Consider the following 25,527-nt stretch of genomic DNA (forward strand, 5'->3'; position numbering starts at 1 on the left):
TTATATGACTTTATTGCTTATTAATTAATTCTTTTTATTTGTTGTACTGTTTGTGAGGCTGCTAAGGTACTGCATAGCAGTGGGAACCTACCTTGGAATTGGAGGCAGGTGGTAGCACTGGAAATGCTGGACAGTGATCCCTCCAGAAAATTAGGGGTTAGAGTACCTATCGTGGCAGAAGTGCTATTTTTACTCTTAGCTTTTTTCCCCCTTCATTTTAAGGTTGATGCAACTGAGGCTCAGGGAGGTTAAATAATTTTCTGCCTGGTTATGGGGGAGATAACAGAGCCGGGATTCAAACCAAGATCTTCTGACTTTTCTAAATTCTTTATTTGATCCGCTCCACTGTGCTCTTTTTAATATAGCTTCTTTGGATCCCAAAGGTCCAATGTTTTTGTTTTCCTTTCTCTTTTTCCTCCACTGTAATAAATAAGACTAGAAAGAAATGCTGCATTCCCCTTCCCCCATCCTTCATCTATGCGGATAGGCAGCCACCCACTCTCTTAACTGTGAGGTGGAAACAAGTAGGCCAATTGCTTTTCTTTAGGTTAAGAAACAACTTGGCATCAGCTTTCCCTAGTTACTCAGAAATCAGAGGTAACAGGAATAACTTATAACAAAGGGCATGGAAAACCTTGCCATCATTTTAAAGACGGGAATACTAGCAGGCTGGTGGTTTTCTACTTATATCTATTTATCTGCATTTCTAGGGAATTACAAGTGGAAATATAAATGAATTGCCACTTGTAAATCAGCTCCTCAAATAGATTGTTTTTGCAAGCTTAGATTTAGTACCAGTTGATGAAGGATTAATAGTAAACTATTGAATCTTTCACTCTTTTTTTCATTAAAAAATACTTTTGAATTCATCTTTTGAATTCTGTGTGTTCAAGGGAGATGTTGAATGTATATTTGATGAAAATATTAGTATATTTGGCTATATGGCAGTCTAATACTTTTATGAAGTATATTTGGGGTTCTCTACAGCATATGTGGTCTTCATATAGTACTTTTAGGTAATAGTGTTTGCAAAAACGAGTCCATACTTACATAACTAGGAGGATACCTTCCTTTAGTTTTATCCATTGTGTCTAACTTAACTTGTGACTCTCCTGGGTCTATGTTGTGTATATTTGTTTAGCCTTTAGTAAGAGCAAGCCCCATTGGAAATATTCTTGGCCCTTATCTGTTGTCTTCTTCTTATAAGATCAAATTCACCCCTGAGCAACAGAGAAGAGCCATATAATTTATTGTTACACAATGTATTTTTAAAAATCTTTTTCTTCTTATTAGATTCAACACTATGTCTTTCCAAAGCAGAAGAGTAGTAAGGGGTTAAGTGACTTGCCCAGGGTTGCACAGCTAGGAAGCATCTGAGGTTAGATTTGAACCCAGGCCCTCTCATTTCTAGGCCTGGCTCTCTACCTACTGAGCCAGCTATCTGCCTATAACAGTGTTTTGTTGGCAGGCTTAGGAAAACAATCAGAATTGAAGGGCACCATGTATCCCATGTTGTAGTTACAAGAGTGTTGGTGACTAATTCCTGGAACCAGATGGAATCTCCCATGTTCCCCTAGCCTAGTGCTCTGTACACAGTATGTGCTTAATTAATGTTTTGTTGAGTGAAATGCATGAAAATGGCAGAAGAGAGGATTAATGTAGTAAATTGGTAAGTCATTTTTCATAAAGGAAACCTTCATGAGAACCTCCCCTAACAAGTCCCTTCAACTCCACTTACCACTGCTAAAAATGGGCCTTTAGGCACTTCACACTTTCCTATGTGAAAACTGAGAACAGTGTTTGGTATTTACCTGAGTAAATACTCATGTGAAAAAAGGAGACAGAAGCAAATATACATGGGCCAGAAGAGCCCATGTTACATAGAGAGCCCGGCCTGGAAATGAGAAGACCTGGGTTCAAATCAACATTTTCCTTTTTTTTTTCCCTGGAAAATTATTTCTCTTTAGAGGTCAGATGTGGAGGGAAGGAAGTGACGATTAAAACTGAGAGTGATTTGAACACTGACTTTTGCTGATACTGATTGTACTTTTCCTGCTTGGTAGTACTGTTCAGGAGCCAGAGCCTAGGAGGCTGCCTCAGGCCACTTCTGCAGCAGCACAGCTGGATGAGCTCATGGCTCACCTGTGTCAGATGCAGGCCAAGGTAAGTGTGTCCCTGGCTCTGCCAGCTTTCCCCAGGAGCACTGACGTGCGTAGCACATTATGGTAAAACTCAGTTTTGCATTGGGACTCCTATAAAGATTCTGGTTTCCATTCATCTTCAGGGAATGACTTGAGGACTTACGGGCACCAACTCTATATCCCCAGCCTAAAGTTAGTTACTTGATCTTGGTTTGTGTCTCTAGAGCTGTGCCAGGCACCAATGGCATACAACAAGAGGCTGCGATATAGCCATGAAGAGGTATGGAAACGGGGGCAAATACGTGGCTCAGTAGAATGAGAGCCAGGCCAGGAAATGAGAGGTTCTGGGTTTGAATTTGGCCTTCAACACTCCTTAATTATGTGACCTTGAGCAAATCACTTAATCCCAATTGCCTAGCCCCCAATGCTCTTCTGCCTGGAACCAATACTTAGTATCAATTCTAAGATGGAAGGTAAGGGTTTTTTTTAAAAGAGGTGTGGAAGCCCAATAAAACTTCTTTTAATTCAACTAAAAATACTAGTAAATAAATGTTTCTCTACTCTAAAATCCTTTGTAGGCTTTTTCCTTTGGGAAAGTGTATAGAAAAATCAAGAACAAAAAACTAAGACCTCAGGAAGGCAAAAAATACCTCTTGTCCAGTCAAGTTTATTGCCTTCTTCATTCCCTGCAAAGACTAGTCCTTTGACCACCTTAGGAAAAGTGCTGGCCTTTCTATTCAGAAGAATTTAGAGGAAGAGTTGTCATTATTTTCTGTCCTAAACTCCTTTGGCAGTCTGAAGCCAATGGACTCTTTCTCAGAAGAGTTTTAAATTCATAAAATAAAATAAGGAAACTAATTAGATTGAAATATAGTTATCAAAATATTAAAAATTCACAGACCTCAAGTTAAGAACTCCTGGATTAGGGTCTTGATCACAAAGAATCAGAAGCCTTTTTTTTTTATCTTTGAGGAAGGGATTAAATAGCTGTAGAAGATTAAGATGCAATAGAATGTTAATCCTAAATTACATTTTAACATAATATTTTCCTTGTTCAATATTCCTATAAATTTTGCCTTAAGTTAAAAAATTATCAGATTTTATTATTTTTGCATCATTGTTATTTTCCCCAGTTCTCCCCATCACCCCTTTACAGAAAGCCATTCCATATTACATATAGTATTTTTTAAAATTATCATGAAAAACACACTTCCATGTTGATCATTGTTATAAGAGAACACTCATATATATTCAAAACCCCCAAATAAAACTGCAAATACACTGATGTGAAAGATAATGTGCTTTGATCTGCATCCATCCAACTCCAACAGTTCTTTTTCTGGGGTAGTCAGCATTCCCCATCATGAGTCTTTCAGTCCTAGATCATTGCAATTGCTGAGAGTAGTCAAGTTTTCACAGATAATCATCGTATACAATATTGCTGTTATTATGTATCATGTTCTCCCAGTCTTTTCAGCTTTTTCTGAAATCATCTTGCATTTCTTACAGCAGCACAATAGTATTCCATCACCAACATATACCACAAGTTGTTGCAAGTTGTTTATCCATTCCCCAATTGATGGATACCCTCAATTTCCAATTCTTTGCTACAATAGTGAGTGCTATAAATATTTTGTACAAATAGTTCTATCCCCTTTTTGATGATCTCTTTGGGATACAGAACTAGTAGTGGTATTATAGGATCAAAGTGTATGCCCAGTTTTCTAGCCTTTTAGGCATCATTCCAAATTGCCCTCCAGAATGGTTGTATCAGTTCACAGTTCTACAAACAATGCATTAGTATACCAATTTTGCTACATCCCCTCCAGCATTTATCACTTTCCTTTACTGCCATATTGACCAATCCAATTAGTGTGAAGTGGTACCTCAGAGTTGTTTTGATTTGTGTTTCTCTAATCAAGAGGGGTTTAGAACACTTTTTCATATGGTTATTGAAGGCTTTGATTTCTTTATCTGAAATTGCTATTCATATTCTTTGGTCAACAAATAGTATTTTACTAAAGAAAAAAAGAAAGGGAGAAGAAGTGAGACAGAAAAGGACAGAGGGGGAGGTGAAGAAAGAGAAAGGGAAGTGGAGAAAGAAAAAGATGTGGGAAAAAATCAGTATTTCCACTCATACTAGGAAAACCCCCAAATCTGTGAAATGTGTAACACTTGTGAAACTCCCACCTCCACTGAGGGATGGGGTTGGGGCATCTCACATTTCTTACTTTGAGTTCTATCTGATCTTAATAATTTTGCCAAACTCATGCATGTTTTTTGGCATTTGGTTGCTCTTTGTTCATTTTACTCACTGCACCCCTTGTTTTCTTTCTGTCTTCCTCTGCATTGGTTCATATAATTCTTCCCATGCTTCTCTATTGTTCAGAAATATTATTTCTAACAGCCAGTAATATTTCATGACATTTATGTTCCACAGTTTGTTTTGTTATTCTCTGATTAGTGGGCATGACTTCGTTTCTAATTCTTTGCTGTCACAAAAAATGATGCTGTAAACATTTTGGTGTCTGTGGAGACTTTTGTCTCAAGAATGGCTTCCTTGGAGAACATTGTACACAGAGACCGATACACTGTGGTACAATTAAATGTAATGGACTTCTCCATTAGTGGCAATGCAGTGATCCTGAACAACTTTGGAGGGATCTACGAGAAAAAACACTATCCACACTCAGAGGAAAAGCTGTGGGAGTAGAAACACAGAAGAAAAACAACTGCTTGAATGCATGGGTTGAGGGGATATGGCTGGGGATGGAGATTCTAAATGAACATCCTAGTGCAAACACCAACAACATGGAAATGGGTTCTGATCAAGGACACAAGTAATACCCAGAGAAATTGCACGTCAGCTGTGGGAAGAGTGGGGAGAGGGGAGGGAGGGAAATAATATGATTCTTGTAACCAAGGAATAATATTCTAAATTGACTAAATAAATTAATTAGAAAAAAAAAGAATGGCTTCCTTGGGGTACAAGCCCAGTAATGGAGTCTGTGGTTCAAAGGGTATAAACATGTGAGCTACTTTGTATAATTCCAAGTTGCTTTGCACAACAGTTGTACCATTTCACAATTCCACCAAAAATATATTAGTGTGCCTATTATCCCAGAACTCCAGCACTGACCTTTGCCATTCTTTGTCATCTTTTAATTTGTATAAAGGATAATTTTAGCGTTGTGACCTAAACTATATTAATTATTTGGTCGCCATGGATATCTCAAATATTTAAAAAAATACCCAAGTCAGCTGGAAATTTATGGTGATTTAATTGATATAGTGGAAAGAAATTTAAGAAGGGAGAAGGAAAGGATGTAGGATTTCTCCCGCCTGGCTTGTGCTGGGTAGGAAGATTAGAAGCTCTAGAAGGTAAAATTTTGGAGAGGAAAAAAAGGAAGGAATCAGCCTGAACTCCAAGAGGGCTCAGCCAAGATGCCTAAACCTGAATTAGCTCAAGGGCAAACTCACAAGAAAAACCCAGACAAATAGCTGCCACCATGCCAAGATGTCAGAATGCTTAGCACACTGCCAGCCAGAGATGCCTCTCCAGGAAAAGAGGCTGAAGAGAGGAATTGACGTGCCCTATATAGACAGTTTTACGTCACTTTCCTGTGTCTCATCTGTACCAATGTTAGCTTAGCTTGACTTAGGACAGCCCAGGGGTCTGTCTGCTGTTTCTGCACATGTCTGTTCAAGGTCATTTCCTCAGATACTTAATCCTTGAGTATGGTGCAGACATTCCTGACCTTGTTAAACTAAGTAGGGTGGAGCAATTCAGAGTTCCGAAGACCTGATTCTGTTAGACCAAGTATCTCCATTGTTACTAATCAGGAAATAGCCAAATCAGATCTTCTAAAGTATGGTCTGAGTAGGGTGGAGTAGTTTTAAATTTCACATTTGCAATGTGAACTTAAAATTGTCTTGTGGAAGAGAAATGTCCAAGAACATTGTGGGGTAGAGGGGGCCAGGGTAGGTCAGTCTGAGCATTTCTTTTCCTAAACTTTAACAGGCAACAAGCATTTCTGAGGCACCTATTGTTTGTCAGAATAGGGAATACAGGGGGCATTTGGGTAGCTCAGTGGATTGAGAGCCAGGCCTAGAGATGGGAGGTCCTAGGTTCAAATCTGACCTTAGCCACTTCCCAGCTGTGTGACCCTGGACAAGTCACTTAACCCCCATTGCCTATACCTTACCACTCTTCTGCCTTGGAACCAATACACAGTATTGATTTCCAAGACGGAAGGTAAGAGTTTTACAAAAAAAAAAAATAGGGAATACAAAGAAAGGAAAACCAGTCCCAGCCCTCAAAAAGTTCGCATTCCACTGGGGATGACAATATTCAAAAAAATTTGTACAAATAAGTTGTAGAAAGTGAAAATGGGAGGGAGTCTGAGAGAAGACACTAGAAAGGCTCAGATTTAGACTTATGTTATTAATGTTGCTCCTGGCAGACTTGTGCCAAAAATGCAGAAAAGTTTTTTTTCTTTGACAGAAGCCTATGTTGAGGGGATAAAATCTTGTCTTACATGAAACAACTACAACACGGGCAAATTTAATATCATTTCCCATGGTGAAAACACAAAATATTTATTGGGTAACTAGGGAGAAGCCCAGAAAGATGAGATGTTAGCAAAGACAGGACCTTTGGGGCAAAATCTGATCATAGAATTCTAAGTGGTGAAAGATATTCTAAACTTTAGAATCTAAAGCTCTCCACAACTCCCTCCCCGAACAAGCATCTTGTCTGCAGTATTTCCAACAAGATGGCATCCAGGTTCTGTTCAAACACCTCTCATGGAAGGTGCAGGCTTGAAGGAAATAAAAAAAACTTAGAGGGTTTGAATTAGGAAAACAGGTGAGAAAATGCCTGGATCCAGGCGATGGAGTACCTTGTTCAAGGAATAGCCAGGAAGCCGGTGCCACTGGATCAGAGAATATGTGGTGATGAAGACTAATGGATTAAGAGGTCAGAAGCCTGGAAAGGTGGAAGCAGGCTGGGCTCTGAAGGGTTTTGAACATGAAGCAGAGGATTTTCTATTTCGTCCTGGAGGTGATAGGGAGCCTCTAAAGCTTATTAAGTAAGGGCATTAAAATGGTCAGCCTCACTGGACAATGCAGTGGGGAAAGACGTGCGGGAAGGCACACTATGGTGAATTTGAATTTCTAACTGGCAGCTGGATGTGCAGGCCTGGAGGTCAGGAGAGAGGATGGGGCAGGAGAGGTAGATTGGAAATCACTGGCATAGAGAAGACTGTTAAAGGGAACTGACAAGGTCAAGAGCAAAATAAAATGAGGCGTCTCAGGTTCCCTAGTTGGGAGATGTCAGGGTCAGAATTTGAACTCAGATCTCTTGATTTCCAAGTCTACTATACATCTTCATTGATACCTCCCAGGATCTTAGAGCTGGTACAGGAGGGAAGCCCATTCAGGGTGGCTTTCCTCATCCGCAGGAACACCTGCTGACAGGGTCATTTGAAGTTGTGGGCACACCACCATTGTCCCAGAAGCTGCCTTGAACCACTATTGTGGGCTGGGGTTTGTGCTTGGGTGGCTGTCCACATCAAGCCTTAGACAACTGAGGCTGCATTGTGGGAGCCTGCCACATGGCCAATGGACACTGGAAGATGCTTGTCACCACTGCCTGAGTTTTCTTTTTCCTAAGCCTTACTTCCAGCCTCAGACTTGATTGACGGGGCAGCTACGATGTCAGTGTAGATTCTATCTTATTTATTTTATTTTATTTTTTTACCTTTACCTTCTACCTTAGAATTGCTATAGGTGCCTCCAAGGCAGAAGAGGGGAAAAGATTAGGCAGGGTTAAATGACTTGTCCAGGGTCACACAGCTAGGAAGTGTCCAGTGTTTGAATTCAGATTTGAATCCAAGGACCTCACATTTCCAGGCCTGACTCTCTATCCACTGAGCAAACCTTGCTGCCCCTCTCATGTTTTGAACATAGCTTATAGCAGGGGATTTTAGAGAAAATGCTAAACTAGTTAGGAGGTCATCAGGTCAAAGAGCCAGATCTGGAAGAGACCTCAGGCCATCTAGCTCAACCCTTTTATTTTACAGAGGGGCAAACTGAGGCCCATTGAGATGACCCTTCAGTAGTATGTATCAGAAGTAGAATTTGAACCTAGGTCTTCTGACTTCTGAGCCAGTGCACATTGGGCTGTACCAGCATAAATTATGGGGTCATAAGAGATCAAGGCTAGAAGAACCTATCTAGTCCAGGCACCTTTATTTTCAAATAATACTTTTCCTGGATGATAGCTTTTCTCCTGGCTCCTGTACATAAGTCATGGTAGGCAGTCACTCAATGTGGGCTGGGCTTGTGAACTTAACAGTAATGAGCCTGATGATTTTCATGCCTTTTTTTTTCTTCTTCTTGGTGGCAGGTCATGGAGAAGTCTGATGGCCCCAAAGAACCACTGCCAAAGAAGAATGATTCCAGCGCCTCCTTGGACACTATGCTTGGGGGATTGGAACAGGACTTGCAGGACCTGGGGATTGCCACCGTCCCCAAGGGCCATTGTGCTTCCTGCCAAAAACCCATTGTTGGAAAGGTGGGAAGGTCCAGACTTTGCTGCTCTACAGTCACTTGTGTCTCTGTCTGTGTGTCTGTCTCTGTGTGCCGCCAAGGGGTGATCTTTATTTAAGGTAAACATTTTTGATTATCCTTGCCTTGATTTCCTTTTTTATGATAAAAAACCTTCTTGCTAACCATCAAAGATATTCAAATAAACAATAATAAAGATCAACAAAGACATGAACCCTCGGCATCTATTAACTGCTTCATTTGCTTCTCTGTGATCTTCTGTTTATATTGTCAGATTTTGTTTCTATTGTTATTTTTGTAAATTGTTCCTCTGATAATGTTTTCTTTATTCTGGATCACTTTTTCTAAAGCTTTCCATGTTTCTTTATATTTCTGATTTCTTATGCTACAGTAATACTACATTATATTGCTATACTATGAGTTATTCAAATGTCACCAGTCATGGAACTTGTGGACTGATTGTAGTTTTTGCTATTACAATTAAAATCAGTCTGAAGAGTTCTATGTACATAGCCCTCCACCCTTCTTCCATTAGTAACAGCCTTATAGGTAGCACTAATACTGAGATCTTTGGATTAAAGTATATATATAATTCATTTCATAGTGCCACATTTCTTCCCAGAAAAGTTTTACTAACCAAAATGCAATTTTTAATCTTCTACCTCATCCTTTGGGAGGGGTGAGGGAAGAGAAACCCTGTAACCAAAGTTGTGCTAATTCACAACTCTACCAACTATGTAACTGTGCTGCTTATTTCAGCATCTTTAGCTTTAGGTGCCCCCTTACATACATCAAAGTGAGAAGTATTGTTTAAATACTTGTTTTCATTTAAATTTCCTCCTCATTCAAATCCTTAATGAATTTTTTTTGGGTGTTAATTCAGTTTCAATCAATCTATAGTATTTGTCGTTTTTATTCACTTTAGTTGTGTCCAACTCTTTGTGACTCCATTTTTTTTTTTAGCAAAGTTAGTGAAATGGTTTGCCATTTCTTTTTGGAATTATTTATTGAGCCCCTATTCTAGGCAAAAGGGATACAAAGACAAAAAAAAAAAGCAAGTCTCTAATCTCCAGGAGCAGCTCATTCCCACTCTGTGCCCTTTTATCCAATGGTTAGTTATTATTCTTGTAAGTTTGGAACAATTCTTTCTTTTTTCTTTTAAACTGTTACCTTCTATCTTAGTATTGATTCCAAGGGAGAAGAGCAGTAAGAGCTAGGCAATGGAGGTTAAGTGACTTGCCCAGGGTCACACAGCTAGGATGTTCTGAGGTCAGATTTGAACCGAGGACCTATCTCTAGGCCTGGCTCTCAATCCACTGAGTTATCCAGCTGCCCCCTTGACCAATTCTTTATAGGTTTTGCATGTCAGATTTTTATCAGATAGATTTTATTATTTTAAAAAAATCATCAATCTATTCCTTTCTTTATTGGACACTTTACTTTTTATTGTATTAAAAGGCTTGCTTTTGGTGAAATTAAATTAATCTTTTTTATCTTCAACAATTTCCTTCAAATGGATGATAGATATACATTTTCCTTCTTTCCATAATTGGGATAAATAAAAACCCCTTTTTCTTCTAAAATTCTTATAGTACTTATTTAAATATTAAGATCTTTGATCCTCTTGGAATTTATTATAGCATATGGATCCAAATCTATTTTTTGCTATATTGCTAAGTAATCTCAGCAGACTTTTTTCTTGAATGCTTCTCCCCCCCCAAGTTTTATAATTTGGGGTTTCTCAAAATTAACGTTCCTTGACTGATTCTATCTGGTGTATCCATTTTTTGGTTGCATTGACCTGTTACTTTAAAAAAATGGACATGTATATATATATATATACATATTTAAATATATGTATGTATATAAATATATACATATATATTTCCAGATACTTTTAGGAATTAGCACTATAATTTGAGATTTGGCAATGAAAATCTTTCCTTCTTTATTGAAAACATTATAATTCCCTTCTCTCTCTCTCTCTCTCTCTCTCTCTCTCTCTCTCTCTCTCTCTCTCTCTCTCTCTCTCTTTGTGTTAGTTTTCCCATGTATACTTTGTCATTGTTTTAACCAATTCTGTGACCTGGCTATTTTCTGAAGAAGTTAGATGAGACAAGTAGCCATTAGTGATTGCAATAACCTTTATTGATTTATTACATTGTTTAAAAATTCAATTTTGTATTATTTGCATTTCTAGATTTTTTTTATCTTCCCATTGAGAATGCAAGAAGTACAGAATCCATTATAAATATGAAGTCAAAGAAAACAAATTTCCACATTAGCCATATTCTGGGGGAAAAAAAAAGAAAAAGAAAGGAGAAAAATATGTACAATTCTACCTTCTGGGTCCATCAGTTCTTTCTCTGTAGATGAATAGCAATTTTCATCATGTGTCCTTTGAAATTGCGACAGGACATGATATGGGCCAGAGTCTCTAAGTCTTTCACAGTTGATTCTCTCTACAATATTGCTGTTGCTGCATAAACTCTTTGGTTCTGCTCACTTCAATTCATGTCAGTTCTTTTAAGTCTTCCCAGGTCTTTCTGAAACTGTCTTCTCCATTTCTTACATCAAAATGGTACTCCATCACATTCACATATCTTTCATGACTTGTGTGACCATTCCTCAACTGATGGGCATCGCTTCAGTTTCCAGTTCTATCTGTTGCCCCAAAAAGAGCTGCTAGAAATAGTTTTCTACATAGAGATCCTTTTCCCTTTTCTTTGATCTCTTTGGGGTATAGACCTAGTAGCAATGTTGCTAGGACCAAGAGTAGTCAGTTTTCTAGTTCTTAGGCCGTAGATCCAAATTGCTCTCCAGAGAGGTTGGACTGCGTTCACAGTTCCAGGACAGCATATTGGTACAAAGTTGCCTATTTTTTCCCCATCGTCACTAGCATTAGTCATTTCCCTTTTCTGCCATCTTAGCTAACCTGATGGTTATGTTACAAGGGAATCACTTTAAAAGACTGATATATATTAATTTAAGGTCGCCAAGGAATCAGCTATGTAATTCCTAAATGAAAAACTCAAGTCAGCCGTCAGCCTTTTTTTGGAGTTTAATTACAATAGGAGCAAGAAAGGAATTAGAGATATATATAGAGAGAGAAAGGGGAGAGAAGGGAATAGGGCTTAAATACCCCTTCTGTTTAGGCTGGGCCAAAAGGCCCAAGCCCTTAGATAGCTGGGGCAAAGAAAAGAGATCAGTCCCTTTCACTCACGTGTCCAAAATGGAGAAACAGTCTCAGAGGCCCCCACCTTCAGCTTCCTTCAGAGCAAGCTTCCTCAGAGCCCAGGAACCACACCGACCAAAAACTCAATCCTCCCTCCCGAGTCTCCAGACCCTCCTATCTTTAAGGACACCATCCAAGTTGCCTCCCCTCAGTCCTCACATCTACCAATCACTCTTCATCAATTTCCCTGTCAATGGAGGCTCTCGCTTAACCCAGGACCGCCCAGAGGTTTCTGGCTTTTGCACATGTCTGTTGAAGGTCATATTTTTCAAATGATTAAATCTTTACTCTTTTGTTACAGCCCTTTCTAAATCCTGTTAACTTGAGTATGGTAGAGATTGGAATAATTAAATTTTGATCTAGGCTGCAGCCCTTACTCAATCCTATTAGGACTGAATAGGGTGGAGATTTATTCCAAGTATCTCCATTGTATCAATTCTAAAATCAATCAAGACTCAAAGAAATTCCTGTTCTATGCTTAAGCATAGATCAAAGTCCTTTCCATTGTTCAGCAAAGGGTTTCTGTCCTAAAGTAATCTTAAGAAGGGAAGAGAAGGAACCTCCCATGCCAATGGAGTTCCCATTCCAATAGACTATCAGTAAGAAATTTTCCAAGTATGAAATATCCCAATGGTGAAATTTTCAACAATTATAAGTCTAAGGAAATTTGAGGTTTACAATCCCCCCTGATGATCATTGGGAGACTAGTCTCCCCATTGATCATTTAACATAATCATTTTGTAGTTCTAAATTCACTTCTAACTAAAGATATACACAATATTCAATTTTCTAGGAGAAATTAGAATAGTGAGAGAGGAAATAGAAAAGAAAAGAAAGCAAAACCAATGTTTGCTAGGCGCATTGACAGAAAGCCAAATTAGGGGCAGTCCCTTTTGGCATAAATGTTACAATAAATGTTCAATCAAAAGTTCAGTTCAATCAAACACATCCAAAGTTCATTCTTGATCTTCTTGATGAAGTGTAGGTTTTTGGCATCTTTCTGCAACAGTTCATTCTCTGGATATAAAAGTTTCAAGCTTCTTTCTTGAAGATCTTTTCTCAAACAAAATCAAAGTCTTTGAATTTTTTATAACAGTAAAATGTTAAACAAAAGTCTTGGATTTTTATAAAAATATAATCTCAAACAAAAAAAAAATTCAAAAATTCTTAGATTTTAAATTAAAATACAATCCCCCCCTGAAGTAAGTATTTAAAAAAAAATTATCAAGTTTAGCTCAGAATGCAATGTTCAGTTATGGGGGTGTATGTGTCAATTATCAAAAGAATAGAAAAATAATCAAAAACATAAGAAAAATTCAAAATAGACCTTGTATAGGTCCAGTTTAAAGTAATTTCTATCCCACAAGTATGTAGGACAGAATGCAGTAATATTTCACTTAGCCATTTTTAGCCAAGACTACAGGAAGTTGCCATAATATAAGAAAGAAAGAATTAGAATTCTATTTTGATGGGGAAATGACATTCCCTTGTCTGATTTTTTTTCCTTCAGAGATATAGGGAGCCAGCATGATAGTCAAGCTTTGTATTTGTTTGAGTACTTCGAAAAGAGTGTAGATACAAGGAAGTCCTACGACTTAAACATAAGTTAAGCGTCGCAACCTTGAGTCTCACTTTAATATTTCATGTGTGCTCTATTGGCACTATTCAGGTTTAGTCTGTGCTCCTTGTTTTTATCCCTTTTCCTGGAATCAGACACAAACATTAATCACAGTCCTATAATATTTTATCAATAAATGGCAGGTTCCCATAGTTTAAAGCTTTTAGGCATATATTGATATTATAGCAAGAATATATATATTAACTTGTGTTACTGCAGGGAAAAAAAAATTAATATTAATTATGTGTACCTTCAGTACAAAAAATGAGAAAAAAAATTCAAATATTCTGATAAAAAATAAAAGAAAAGAAATAAGAAAAAATAAGAAAAAAAATCAGTAATTCAATATATTCTTGAGAGAAAAAAAACCAGCATCCATTTGTCTATGGATTATTATCTCCAATTCTTATGATAAGATAGAGTCACAATTCATATGATAGGATAGAGTCAATCAGTCTCAGCAGAAGATGCTTTCTTCACATGTGAGCAGTGAATCCAAGAGTCTCTTTCTCCAATCTTTATAGATGTTGGAGTAGTTAATAATATTTGGAATGGTCCTTCCCATGAAGGTTCAGTTGCTCCAGTTCGCTTGAAATTCTTGATATAAACTTTATCTCCTGGGTTCAGGTCATGCAGAGAAAAGTCTAATGGTCCAGCTTGTACTGCAGCTCCGGATTCATGAAGTTCACGTAGTTTGTGCTGTAACTCCTGTATATAGGAAGCAATAGTAATATCTCCCCCTAATAGCGATGTATAAGCCGGGGAGAAAGGCTTAGCCTGTATAGGCGGATGTCCAAAAAGCATCTCAAATGGTGAAATATGTAAGTCTCCTCTAGGCCTGCTTCTAAGATAAAATAGGGCCAGAGGGAGAATTTCAGGCCATTTTAAATGGGTCTCAGTGCATAATTTGCCAATCATAGTCTTAAGTTCTTTATTCATCTTTCCTACTATTTGGAGAGGAGAGAAAAAAAAACTGAAAAAGGTTAATTAATATCAACAAAATCAATACAATCTAAGAAGAATCATCTTTATTATACTGGGAAGTTCCCTGGGCACCCTCCTGAAGGGCACCTCTCTGAGGATCATTAGCACCTCGAGTAATTTTTGGATGAGCGCCATTTCTCATATATTGTTGAGTATTATCATTAAAATTTTCTTCAATTTGAGCATTGTCATTAAATTCCCAATTCCTATTTCTATAATTCTGGTTTCTAAAGTTCTTATTTCTATATTCATTATAGTTATGTCCATAGTCATTATTATAATTTCTAGAATTCTGGTTTCTATAACCATTATCATAATTTCTATAGTTATTATTTCTAAAACCATTATTAAACTGTGTATTCCTTCCAAACATCTTAAGAAAGGTTCTACATTCCATCATTTTGTGGCCCTTCTTCTCACAGAAGTGGCAAGTAATGGATTGATAATTGGATTTCTGGAGAGGGGCAATTGTCGTTGGTTCATTATCATGCCCACTTTCTAATTTAGTTATCCTATCTATTACACATCTCATTTTTTTCTTCATTTCCTCCATGTCATCATTATTCTCTTTCTCCTTTTCTTCGTTTCCCTTAAAAACATATATAGCTGTTTTTCGCAATTCTTCAAGGTCCATATCTGACCATCTTGGGCATTGTGTTTTAAAATAATTTTTAATTACTTTGCAAGAATTATTTACAAAGATTCTTCTAACTTGTCTTAAACTATTCTCTTTATTTAAGTCCCAATCTAAGTATCTGTCCCCAAACTCGATAATTCTGTCCATAAATCTGGAGGGTGTTTCGTTTTCCTTTTGCTTAATTTTTTCCAGTTCCATCCACTTATCTGTACTGTCCGCACATTCCTTCATGGCCGTGAGGATGGCCTCTCTACAACGGTATAGTTGTAGATAGTCCTCAGGATTATTATAGTCCCATTCGGGATCCTGAGATGGCCAATGTGCTGCATTACGCCCCCGGGTTTTGTTGACATGAGCAATTATTTTATTTTTTTCACGTTCACTTAAAAAAGCCTGTAGTAAGCTCTCAACGTCCTTGTAAGACGGATTATATTGAAAAAATATGTCTCCCATCTTTTTTGTTACTAGAAAAGGATCTTGTTCATATGTGGGGATATTTCGTGTAAATTCATTTATTTCTTGGGGAGTAAACGGTATCCTATGTCTTAAAGTCACCACATCCCCATTTCGTCCTATTTCAGGTACTTCTCTTAGAGGAAACAGGCCTCTAGTTGAATTTTGCACCTGTGGGTCAGTTTGACAAGGACAGGTTTCTCTAGGAGGACAAGATCTCCCTTGCATTGGAATTTGGTTTTCTGTAGGAGAAGGAACATGAGAAGCTGGGATTGCAGGGGAAGGGTTTTGGGGATTAAATTCAGACAAGATTTGCACTGCACGAGAGAAGCAGTCTGTTAACTGGGCTATAGGGAAGGTGTTTTCCATCTCTATTTCAGGGAAGGAAATTTCCTCATTCAAAGGTTCAGAAACAGGTCTGTTTCTGGTAGAGTGGGTGTTTGCCCATTGATCCTGTAAGAAACATTTTAGATCTTCTAATTGGGCTTGCATTTTTTCCTCAATTTTTCCTATTTTATCTTCCATATCTCCCATTTTATCCTCAATATTTCCTATTTTATTCTCAATATTTCCTATTTTATCCTCAATTTTTTCTATTGTATCCTCAATTTTTTCTATTGTATCCTCAATTTTTTCTATTTTATCCTCAATATTTTCTATTTTATCCTCAATATTTTCTATTTTATCCTCATTTTTTTCTATTTTATCCTCAACATTTTCTATTTTATCCTCAATATTTTCTATTTTATCCTCATTTTGTTTTATTTTATCCTCATTTTGTTTTATTTTATCCTCATTTTGTTTTATTTTATCCTCATTTTGTTTTATTTTATCCTCAATATTTTTTATTTTTTCATCTCTAAATATAGTATTGAGGAGTACAAAAATGACAGTACCTATTAATATAAAAATTTGGAGGTATCCTTCATTCCTCAATGCCCCTACTTCTTCAGCTGCCATATAATTGTCAAAGAATGTAGTACTCATTTTTATATGTATATTTTGTAATTTCACAAAACACGTGGGGAGCAGGGCAAAGCAACAAACTTTCCACAGGGTTTTTTTTTTTTTTTAATCCAGGAAGTTGTTCCTTAAGGGAAAGGATATTTAGAAACAGTTCTTCCAGCCAGGACTTTAGAGTCCTGTTGCTGAGATTTAAAAACAGCTGTTTTCTGTCTATCAGAGTCACACAGCTGGGAAGTATCTGAGGTCCGATTTGAACCCAGGACCTTCTGCCTCTAGGGCTGGCTCTCAATCCGCTGAGCTACCCAGCTGTCCCTTAAGATTAAAGGGAAGAAAAAGAAAAAACTGCTGATTCCAATTTAACTTAAGGAGAAAAGAGAAAAAGTTTTTTATACTCACGTGTTCTAGCAGCTGTGTCTTTAAGCCAAGTTTTTTTGTTAAAAAAAAAAAAGAACTAAGTGGTGAAACAGTATAGTAAAAAGGCAAGGAAAAAGTTTTATTGAGAGGATTCTTTAGACTCCCGTGTGGTCAGCCACAATGTTACAAGGGAATCACTTTAAAAGACTGATATATATTAATTTAAGGTCGCCAAGGAATCAGCTATGTAATTCCTAAATGAAAAACTCAAGTCAGCCGTCAGCCTTTTTTTGGAGTTTAATTACAATAGGAGCAAGAAAGGAATTAGAGATATATATAGAGAGAGAAAGGGGAGAGAAGGGAATAGGGCTTAAATACCCCTTCTGTTTAGGCTGGGCCAAAAGGCCCAAGCCCTTAGATAGCTGGGGCAAAGAAAAGAGATCAGTCCCTTTCACTCACGTGTCCAAAATGGAGAAACAGTCTCAGAGGCCCCCACCTTCAGCTTCCTTCAGAGCAAGCTTCCTCAGAGCCCAGGAACCACACCGACCAAAAACTCAATCCTCCCCCCGAGTCTCCAGACCCTCCTATCTTTAAGGACACCATCCAAGTTGCCTCCCCTCAGTCCTCACATCTACCAATCACTCTTCATCAATTTCCCTGTCAATGGAGGCTCTCGCTTAACCCAGGACCGCCCAGAGGTTTCTGGCTTTTGCACATGTCTGTTGAAGGTCATATTTTTCAAATGATTAAATCTATACTCCTTTGCTACAGCCCTTTCTAAATCCTGTTAACTTGAGTATGGTAGAGATTGGAATAATTAAATTTTGATCTAGGCTGCAGCCCTTACTCAATCCTATTAGGACTGAATAGGGTGGAGATTTATTCCAAGTATCTCCATTGTATCAATTCTAAAATCAATCAAGACTCAAAGAAATTCCTGTTCTATGCTTAAGCATAGATCAAAGTCCTTTCCATTGTTCAGCAAAGGGTTTCTGTCCTAAAGTAATCTTAAGAAGGGAAGAGAAGGAACCTCCCATGCCAATGGAGTTCCCATTCCAATAGACTATCAGTAAGAAATTTTCCAAGTATGAAATATCCCAATGGTGAAATTTTCAACAATTATAAGTCTAAGGAAATTTGAGGTTTACAGTTATGAGGTGGGACTGCAGAATTGTTTTAATTTGCTTTCTCTCATTATTAGTGATTTAGAGCACTTTTTCATATGACTATGGATAGCTTTGGTTTTTCCCTCTGAAAACTGCCTGGTCCTATCATTTGACCATGTATCAGTTGGACAATGGCTCTCATTTTTCTGACTTTGCCTTAGTTCCCTATATATTTGAGAAATTTGCTGCCAAGATTGTTTTCCCATGTTCCTTAAGGACCTTTGGTAGAGAGCTATTGGACACCACTTAAAGAACTGGGCTAACTTTATTGATTAAGTCTCTAGGCCCTAGAGGAGGCTAAGAGGTTATTTTGGGGCTCAGCCCAAGAGCCACCTCCTCATGACTGTTTCTGACACCTCAGTAATGGCTGTTCTCTCTCCTTAGATCACCTTGATTTACCTATTGAGGTAGGTGTAGACTAGGAGCTTCTGGAGGGCCAGCCCTGTTTCCTCTTTGTCTTTGCGGCCTCCGGTCCCATGTAGGGCCTCTCACATAGCAGCTCCTAGTACATGCTTGTTTTTATGGTCTCTCCTTTGTTCGCTGCAGATGATCACCGCTCTAGGTTGGACATGGCATCCGGAACATTTCGTTTGTACTCACTGCAAAAAGGAGATCGGCTGCAGCAGCCCCTTCTTTGAGCGCAATGGCTCCGCTTATTGCTCCCAGGACTACCACCAGCTTTTTTCACCCCGCTGTGCATACTGTGCCGCCCCCATTCTTGATGTAAGTAGGACTGGGCCAGCCCTCCAAGCTGTTCTCCCGTCCAGGCAGGCAGACTGGCCTGGAGTGGCCTTGTTAGATCTGACATGACTGTGTGTGTCCCCCTTTTACAGAAGGTGCTGACGGCCATGGACCAGACCTGGCACCCAGAGCACTTTTTCTGCTCCCACTGTGGGGAGGTGTTCAACGAGGAAGGTAGGTGTGACCCAGGAGCATCATCCAGTACTGGGCAGACACTAGATCAGAGGGAGAAGATATCTTATATATAACAGACATAGAAGAACAGAACACAAAGAGCTCGCCGTCAGTCACCCTGGTCCCACGCCGGCCACATACTGCTTTAGGCCCACCTGCATTGTCATGTTGGGCCTGTAATGCAAGCTCATCCTTTCCCAGATTTCTGCAGTTTACTTGTTGTCTTCGGGAGCCCCTTTTTCAGACTGGGCCTCATTTGAATGGAGAAAGCCATTTTCATTTTTGTTTGGGGTCATTTAAGAATCAGTGAAAACCAATTGATGAATGGAGGCTTTTGGCCCCCAAAGGCCCATCCATGTGCCGGAAGCCCCTGTCATTGGGAACATCCATATTCAGACCTGTCTGTGCAGTGGGTTTAGCAATAGAAGCATGTTTTGCTCTCCTACAAACCATGCAGTATACTGTGACCACCTCCTATGGAACCTCCTGAGAAATCACTTTTATTTGTACTTTTTTTCATCCCTTAAAGGCTCGGCTTCCTCTCTTCTCCTCCCCAGTTGGTGCTGACCCCCAGAGAGCAGGCCCCAGGGAATCCCTGGCTTTCTTTTTCACCGTTCCTCCTCCTGGGCCTGCAGGTGCTCACTGATTTCCCTGGTGGCTCACTGTCTTGGCCCAACATCAACATCCCCTTCCCTGTTGTGGTACTTTTAATTGTCAGCATTTCTCATCAGCCCTCCAGAGGTAATTGGCCCCAGCGAGAGCCTCCTGGGGCTGAGGGCTGAAACTTTCTCAATTTGCTTCCTTAGTACATGCAAGGGCACCACAGAAAGTTTGGCTGATTAGTTTGGATCCTTCCCCTCTTGAGACTCTTCTGATCTGAAATGCTCCTGTTACCTCTCTGCCGCTTTCCTTTTCTTGAGACTCTGGGGCCCCGCTTTCCAGCAGCTGCTTTTCAGAGGGCCACTCTGAGGTCACATGGCCCAAGGGAGACACTACTGGTGGAAGCCATGTTAAGGGTGACTATTCACCGGCAGAATCCTTGACCAGGCCTGGTCCCTTACTACCAGTTAGAGTCCTAGCGCCATGAGAAGCAGGTTTTTAGAGCTTCAGTAGCAGATCTCAGGGAATTTAATTGTCTTTGCTAGGATGAGGGCCATGTGAAATCTATGGAATCTTGGGTATGATGGAGGGAAGAATTGAGTTCCTCTCTGGTATCTGCAGGAAATGCCAAAGAAAGCCTCTAATGAGGTCATCATTCCTTAGTCCAATAGACATTTGCCATCTAAGACCTGAATTACCGTGACACTGAATAGGTGACTAAAAGAAGGCAAATCCCTAGATTCTGTTTGTTAATCCACAAAGTCGTGCCAGTTGAGTGTTGTGAGATGCCTCAAATAGTGACCCGATGGCATGGCTCAGGGACTCTGGGAAGGAGAGACGATCTCCCCAAGCCTGCACTTGGTGTGAGGAGCCTTGGCCGCTCTACCCATTTCTGTCCAGGACATTTGCTGAGAGAAGAAGAATGGCCACTGCCTCAGGAAAGGGGAAAGCGAGAAAAGTCGTCTCTTCTCTGCCCTTATTTATACAGTTAGGAACTTGGAATATAGTGGAGGTTGTCTTTTCCTGGTATATTGGCAGCAAGGTCAGAGAATAGAAAGGGATCTCCTGACTCAGTGATGGCGAACCTTTAAGTGCCTGAGTGCCCGAGCTCCTCCCATGTGTAAACCGGCCCTTAACACAGGCATGGAGGTAGCAGCGCCCCCATTGGGCTGCTGGGCGGGGATGATGGGAGGAATGTCCTCAGGTGTGGGCCGGGAGGGGAGCAGGCCTCTCCAGCACAGTCCTGGTTCATTTCTGAGAGGCCTCTCAGATTAAGACGAGGGAGAATACCTGTTGGGAAACTTTGGGCTCAGAGTTACGGCCCACCATGGTTTGTATGTATAAGATGGACAAGTCACCGCGGACACTGACTAGCTGGGTGATCATTGGCTGGTTCCTCAATTCCTCTGTAAATGGGGCTCTCAGGCAGGCACTGCTTCTTCAGAGGAAACTTTGTGTCTGAAGCATTTGGCAAAAGTCAGGGTACTGCCCGAGGGGAGCAGCCTCACCCCTGTTTGCTCCCCAAGAGGGAGAGCCGCCTCTGTAGTTTGACTGTAGTTTGGTTCCTTCACATATTCTAGTTTAGTCCATCAATCAGTCAGTCAATATTTATTAAGGGCTTACTTTGTGCAGGGCACATTGCTGAGTGCCTGGAGTACAAAAGGAGGCAAAAGACAGTCTCTGCCCTCAGGGAATTCTGGGTCAACTGGGGAGACAACATGTGAGCCAATGAACACAAAGGAGCTCTGGATAGAGTAGGCGGCTCCCTAATGGGGTGAGCTGTGGCCCCTCTGGGACCCAGGCACAGGCTCAGGCTGCTTGGTCACTGCCCCAGGGATGCGTCTCTGGCCCAAACACGGCTTCTTGGGCTGCTCTGGCTTTGGATGTAATGACTTTCCCTCCCTTGGCTCTGTCTCCCCAGGGTTCCTTGAGAAGGACAAGAAGCCATACTGCCGGAGGGATTTCCTAGCCATGTTTGCTCCCAAGTGTAGAGGCTGCAACCGCCCTGTACTGGAAAACTACCTGTCGGCCATGGATGCCGTCTGGCACCCTGAGTGCTTCGTTTGTGGGGTCCGTCAGCAGGGGGCAAGCAGGGCCCTTGTGTGGCTGGGGCTCTGTCACCACGGTCCCTTCTAATGATCCCTGACCTCAGAGGCTCCTTGGGTTCCCCCAAATTCAGAGCACCAGACAGGCCTCTTTAAAACAGAATGGACAGGACAGCTGGGTGGCTCTGTGGGTGGAGAGCCAGACCTGGAGGCAGCAAGTCCTGGGTTCAATCTGGCCTCGGGCTCTTCCTGGTTGTGTGACCCTGGGAAAGTCACTTCACCCCCATGACCTACCCTTACCCTACTTCTGCCTCAGAACCAATGCCCAGTAGTGATTCTAAGATGGAAGGTCACAGTTAAAAAAAAACAACAAAGGACAGTCTAACTTGTCCTTGATGGGCATCAGGGTGATAAAGTAAAATAGAGTGATGGGCCTGAAGTCAGGAAGACCTGAGCTCAAAGTCATCCTTTGGACACTTACCAACTGTGTGACCCTGAGTAAGTCACTTAATTTCTGTTTGCCTCAGTTTCCTCCACTGTGAAATGGGGGTAATAACAACCCTTATTTCCCCAGGTGGTTGTGAGGATCAAATGGGATATTAAAAGTCAATTAACACAGTGACTAGCACATAGTAGTGACTATATACATGCTTATTGCCCCCCCCCCCCCCCCGCCCCGACCTTTTCTGGCTGGATCTGCTCAGTTCTTTTACTCCCCTCCACGGACCAGTCTTGGGGTGGCCATTCTCTTGAAGGACTCAGGATGGGGCTCGCAGGCCTTCCCCTCCCTTAGCCTGTGCCCTTCTCTGTTGTCTCTAGGATTGCTTCAAGCCTTTCTCCACAGCCTCCTTCTTTGAGCTCCATGGGCAGCCCTTCTGTGAGTTGCACTACCACCACCGGCGAGGGACCATATGCCCAGGCTGTGAGCAGCCCATCCGCGGCCGCTGTGTGAGCGCCATGGGGCGTAGGTTTCACCCCGAGCACTTCGTGTGTGCTTTCTGCCTGAGCCAGCTCAACAAGGGGGTGTTCCGAGAGAAGAACGATAAGGCCTATTGTCAGCCATGCTTTGTTAAGCTCTTCCCGCTCTGACTCCAACCCTTCTGGGCTCTGGGGCCTGCTCTGGGCACAGGCTAGCCTGCTCCCAGGACAGGCCTGACTGACTCAGGCCATGCTGAGCCTTCTCCAGGCCTTCTCTCACTCCGAGCTTTTTCCTTCTAAGAAAAGCAGAACTTGGAGCTCTGTTCTGTCACTCCCTGCTTCTCCCATGGGCCCACCTCTCTCCCATACACAGTCTCTGCTGCTCCCTGCCCTCAGGTCTCCTTGGCCCATCTTACTCTCTCCTGGCCCCCTGGGATGCTGGAACTCTGAATCCTGCCTACTGAAAAGATGATGGGAAACTTCCAATTCAAACGATAAGGCTCTTTCTCTTGGGGAACCCATTCTCATCAAGATGCTCTTGGGTTCTAGCCTCCCTGAGAAATAAAATAGCTTGTTATTATGACTCTTATTTTCTTTATTCTCACTTAATGGTGTCCCTAACATTTGCCCTTTAAAAAAGAGAATAAAGAGAAAAGCCTACACTAGATAAAACTGGGGATAGAAGGCCATTTGGTGCCCTGGCTTAGACATAACTGGCGTACTCCAAGACTCATAGATAAAGGATTTGTGACTCAATCTGAAAACGCCTTTTAACGGTGTAATCAGCCAACCAAGTTGTTAGAGAGCCAAAGATGGTCCCAAAGAAGTCCCTGCCCCCAAGGAATTATAAATGGAGTAGGAGTGGGGAGCTGGTAGAATGTTCATAGAGAAGGGAATTCAGGACACATAAAAATTAAAAAATGATTTCTGGGGCCAAAGGGGACACTAAACTAGGGAATCTGCACAGAGTGCATCATTATTCTGCCCTTATCTAATTCCCTCGGAATGTTGTGCCAGCAGTGATCATGGGTCATCTGGGAAAATGTCTTATTTTTCAGAAGTAGAAGCTGACCTGGGGAACTTCCCTTTTACCCTCCTATGAAGAATGGTAAATAATTGGAAGGGGGGAAGAAAGAGGTGGGATGGATAGTCTATGACTATAGTAAATATCCTCATAAGGGGTCCCAAAAGTCTCAATTCTGCTTTAAGTGATTAGACTTGGGGTACCTCTGTGTGTATGTCTTCTTGTCTAGATCAGAATAGCTGAGCTTCAAGAGAAAAAACATTTCACTTGCCTCCTTTGTTGTTCTATGAAGTTAAATGAAAATATTTTCCATTTAAAAAAAATCCTTACCTTCCATCTTAGAATCAATACTGTGTATTGGTTCCAAGGTAGAAGAATGGGTACGGGTTAGGCAATAGAATTAAGTGACTTGCCCAGGGTCACCCAGCTGGGAAGTATCTGAGACAAGATTTGAATCTGGGACCTCCCATGAGTGAAGGGTTAAAATTCAGGGTAGAGGAGTTTGACCAAAAGCCAGTGCACAGTTTATTAAACACAAAACACTTAGTTTTATTTTAGGAAACATGGATAGGAAATGGGAAAGAGGAAAGTGAAAATAATCTTACAATAGCTGGTAACTATACCCAAGATCCCAATCCTAACTAAATTTTTCTAGAAAACCCTATATCTCTCTGTCTCAGAGGGCAGTATCTTCTGCTAGGCCGAAGCCATGCCTACTCTCCTACTCTGACTAATGATATAACCGCTATCTACATTATCTACCCATGTTATTAATAATAAGGCTATTAAGGCCTTAAATCCATTTCTCTGACTCCTCACAGTCCCTAAGAGAGCAAGTCACACACTCCTCTCCCCAGGAGACCTAAGACAAAAAAGCCCTTTGCAACCGTCTCCAACTGACTCACTTCCCTTGGCCATGCCCTTCTGATGGTCAGTAACTGACAAGTAGCACAGCAGGGGGTCTCCTACTGAAAAAACTCATTACTATTTTTTCCTTTTAAATATAAAAAGTAGAAATGAATAAAAATTATCTTAACACACATCTCTAGGGCTGGCTCTCCATCTTCTGAGCCACCTAGCTGCTTCCAATGTTTTCCACAAGTCAGAAGAGTGCTTAGAGCTAGGCAATGGGGGTTAAGTGACTTGACCAGGGTCACCTATCTAGGAAGTGTCTGAGGCCAGATTTTGAATCCTGGACCTCCCATCTCTAGATCTGGATATTTACTGAATCACCTAGCTGTTCCTTAAATGTATTATTAAAAGGATGACTTGTAAACATTTAGAAAGGGAAGCAGAGATCATCAGAAAGTAGCCTAGATCCAACCAGAACAGGTTGTGCCAGATGGGTCACTTCTTTTTTGGAAGGGTGTCTAGACTGTAGATCAAGGAATATTTATTTGCATAGAATACTTAGATTTTAGCAAATCATTCAACAAAGTCACTCATAATCTCCTTTTGGGATTAGATGGCAAGATATAGGTTAGATTATAAATCATCTATAAATGGGGGATAACACCTATTTTCTATGGTTGTTGTCAGGACAAACTTTAAAATGCTGGCTTTTGCTGCTGCTGTTGTAGAATTATGCCACTTTGGAACTGATCGAATGGCTAGATCCAAAGAGTTGGGTTAATGGATTGACATCAACATGGAGGAGAGGACCCAAGGACCTGTTCCAAGGATCTGCCCTTGGTGCTGTATTGCTCAATATTCTTATCATTGACTTAGATGAAACCATAGAAGGCATGCATATCAAATTTGCAGAAGACAAATGTGGAGGGGTAGCTAGGTGGCTCAGTGGATAGAACAGAAGGCTTAGAAATGAAGGCCTGAGTTCAAATCTGGCCTAAGACACTTCCTAGCCTGGGCAAGACCTTGAGCCCCATTTTCCTAGCCCTTGC

The 25,527-nt window shown here is 40.6% G+C and overlaps 1 protein-coding gene across 3 annotated transcripts in view; it reads left to right on the forward strand.

The window, feature by feature from the left end:
- The window catches only part of LPXN (leupaxin), a 34,207-nt gene extending 11,022 nt beyond the window's left edge, over nucleotides 1–23,185 (forward strand). For all 3 annotated transcript variants that reach the window (XM_056801700.1, XM_001367164.4, XM_056801701.1), the window contains 6 exons: nucleotides 2,064–2,163; nucleotides 8,551–8,718; nucleotides 18,671–18,847; nucleotides 18,958–19,039; nucleotides 21,561–21,709; nucleotides 22,504–23,185. In XM_056801700.1, coding sequence (XP_056657678.1) covers nucleotides 2,064–2,163; nucleotides 8,551–8,718; nucleotides 18,671–18,847; nucleotides 18,958–19,039; nucleotides 21,561–21,709; nucleotides 22,504–22,773 — 946 coding nt within the window. In that variant the 3' untranslated portion in view covers nucleotides 22,774–23,185. The remainder of the gene's footprint in view (nucleotides 1–2,063; nucleotides 2,164–8,550; nucleotides 8,719–18,670; nucleotides 18,848–18,957; nucleotides 19,040–21,560; nucleotides 21,710–22,503) is intronic.
- The last annotated feature ends 2,342 nt before the right edge of the window (nucleotides 23,186–25,527 follow it).

The sequence above is a fragment of the Monodelphis domestica genome, chromosome 6 (assembly GCF_027887165.1).
Source record: "Monodelphis domestica isolate mMonDom1 chromosome 6, mMonDom1.pri, whole genome shotgun sequence".
In the NCBI taxonomy this organism is placed as follows: Eukaryota; Metazoa; Chordata; class Mammalia; order Didelphimorphia; family Didelphidae; genus Monodelphis; species Monodelphis domestica.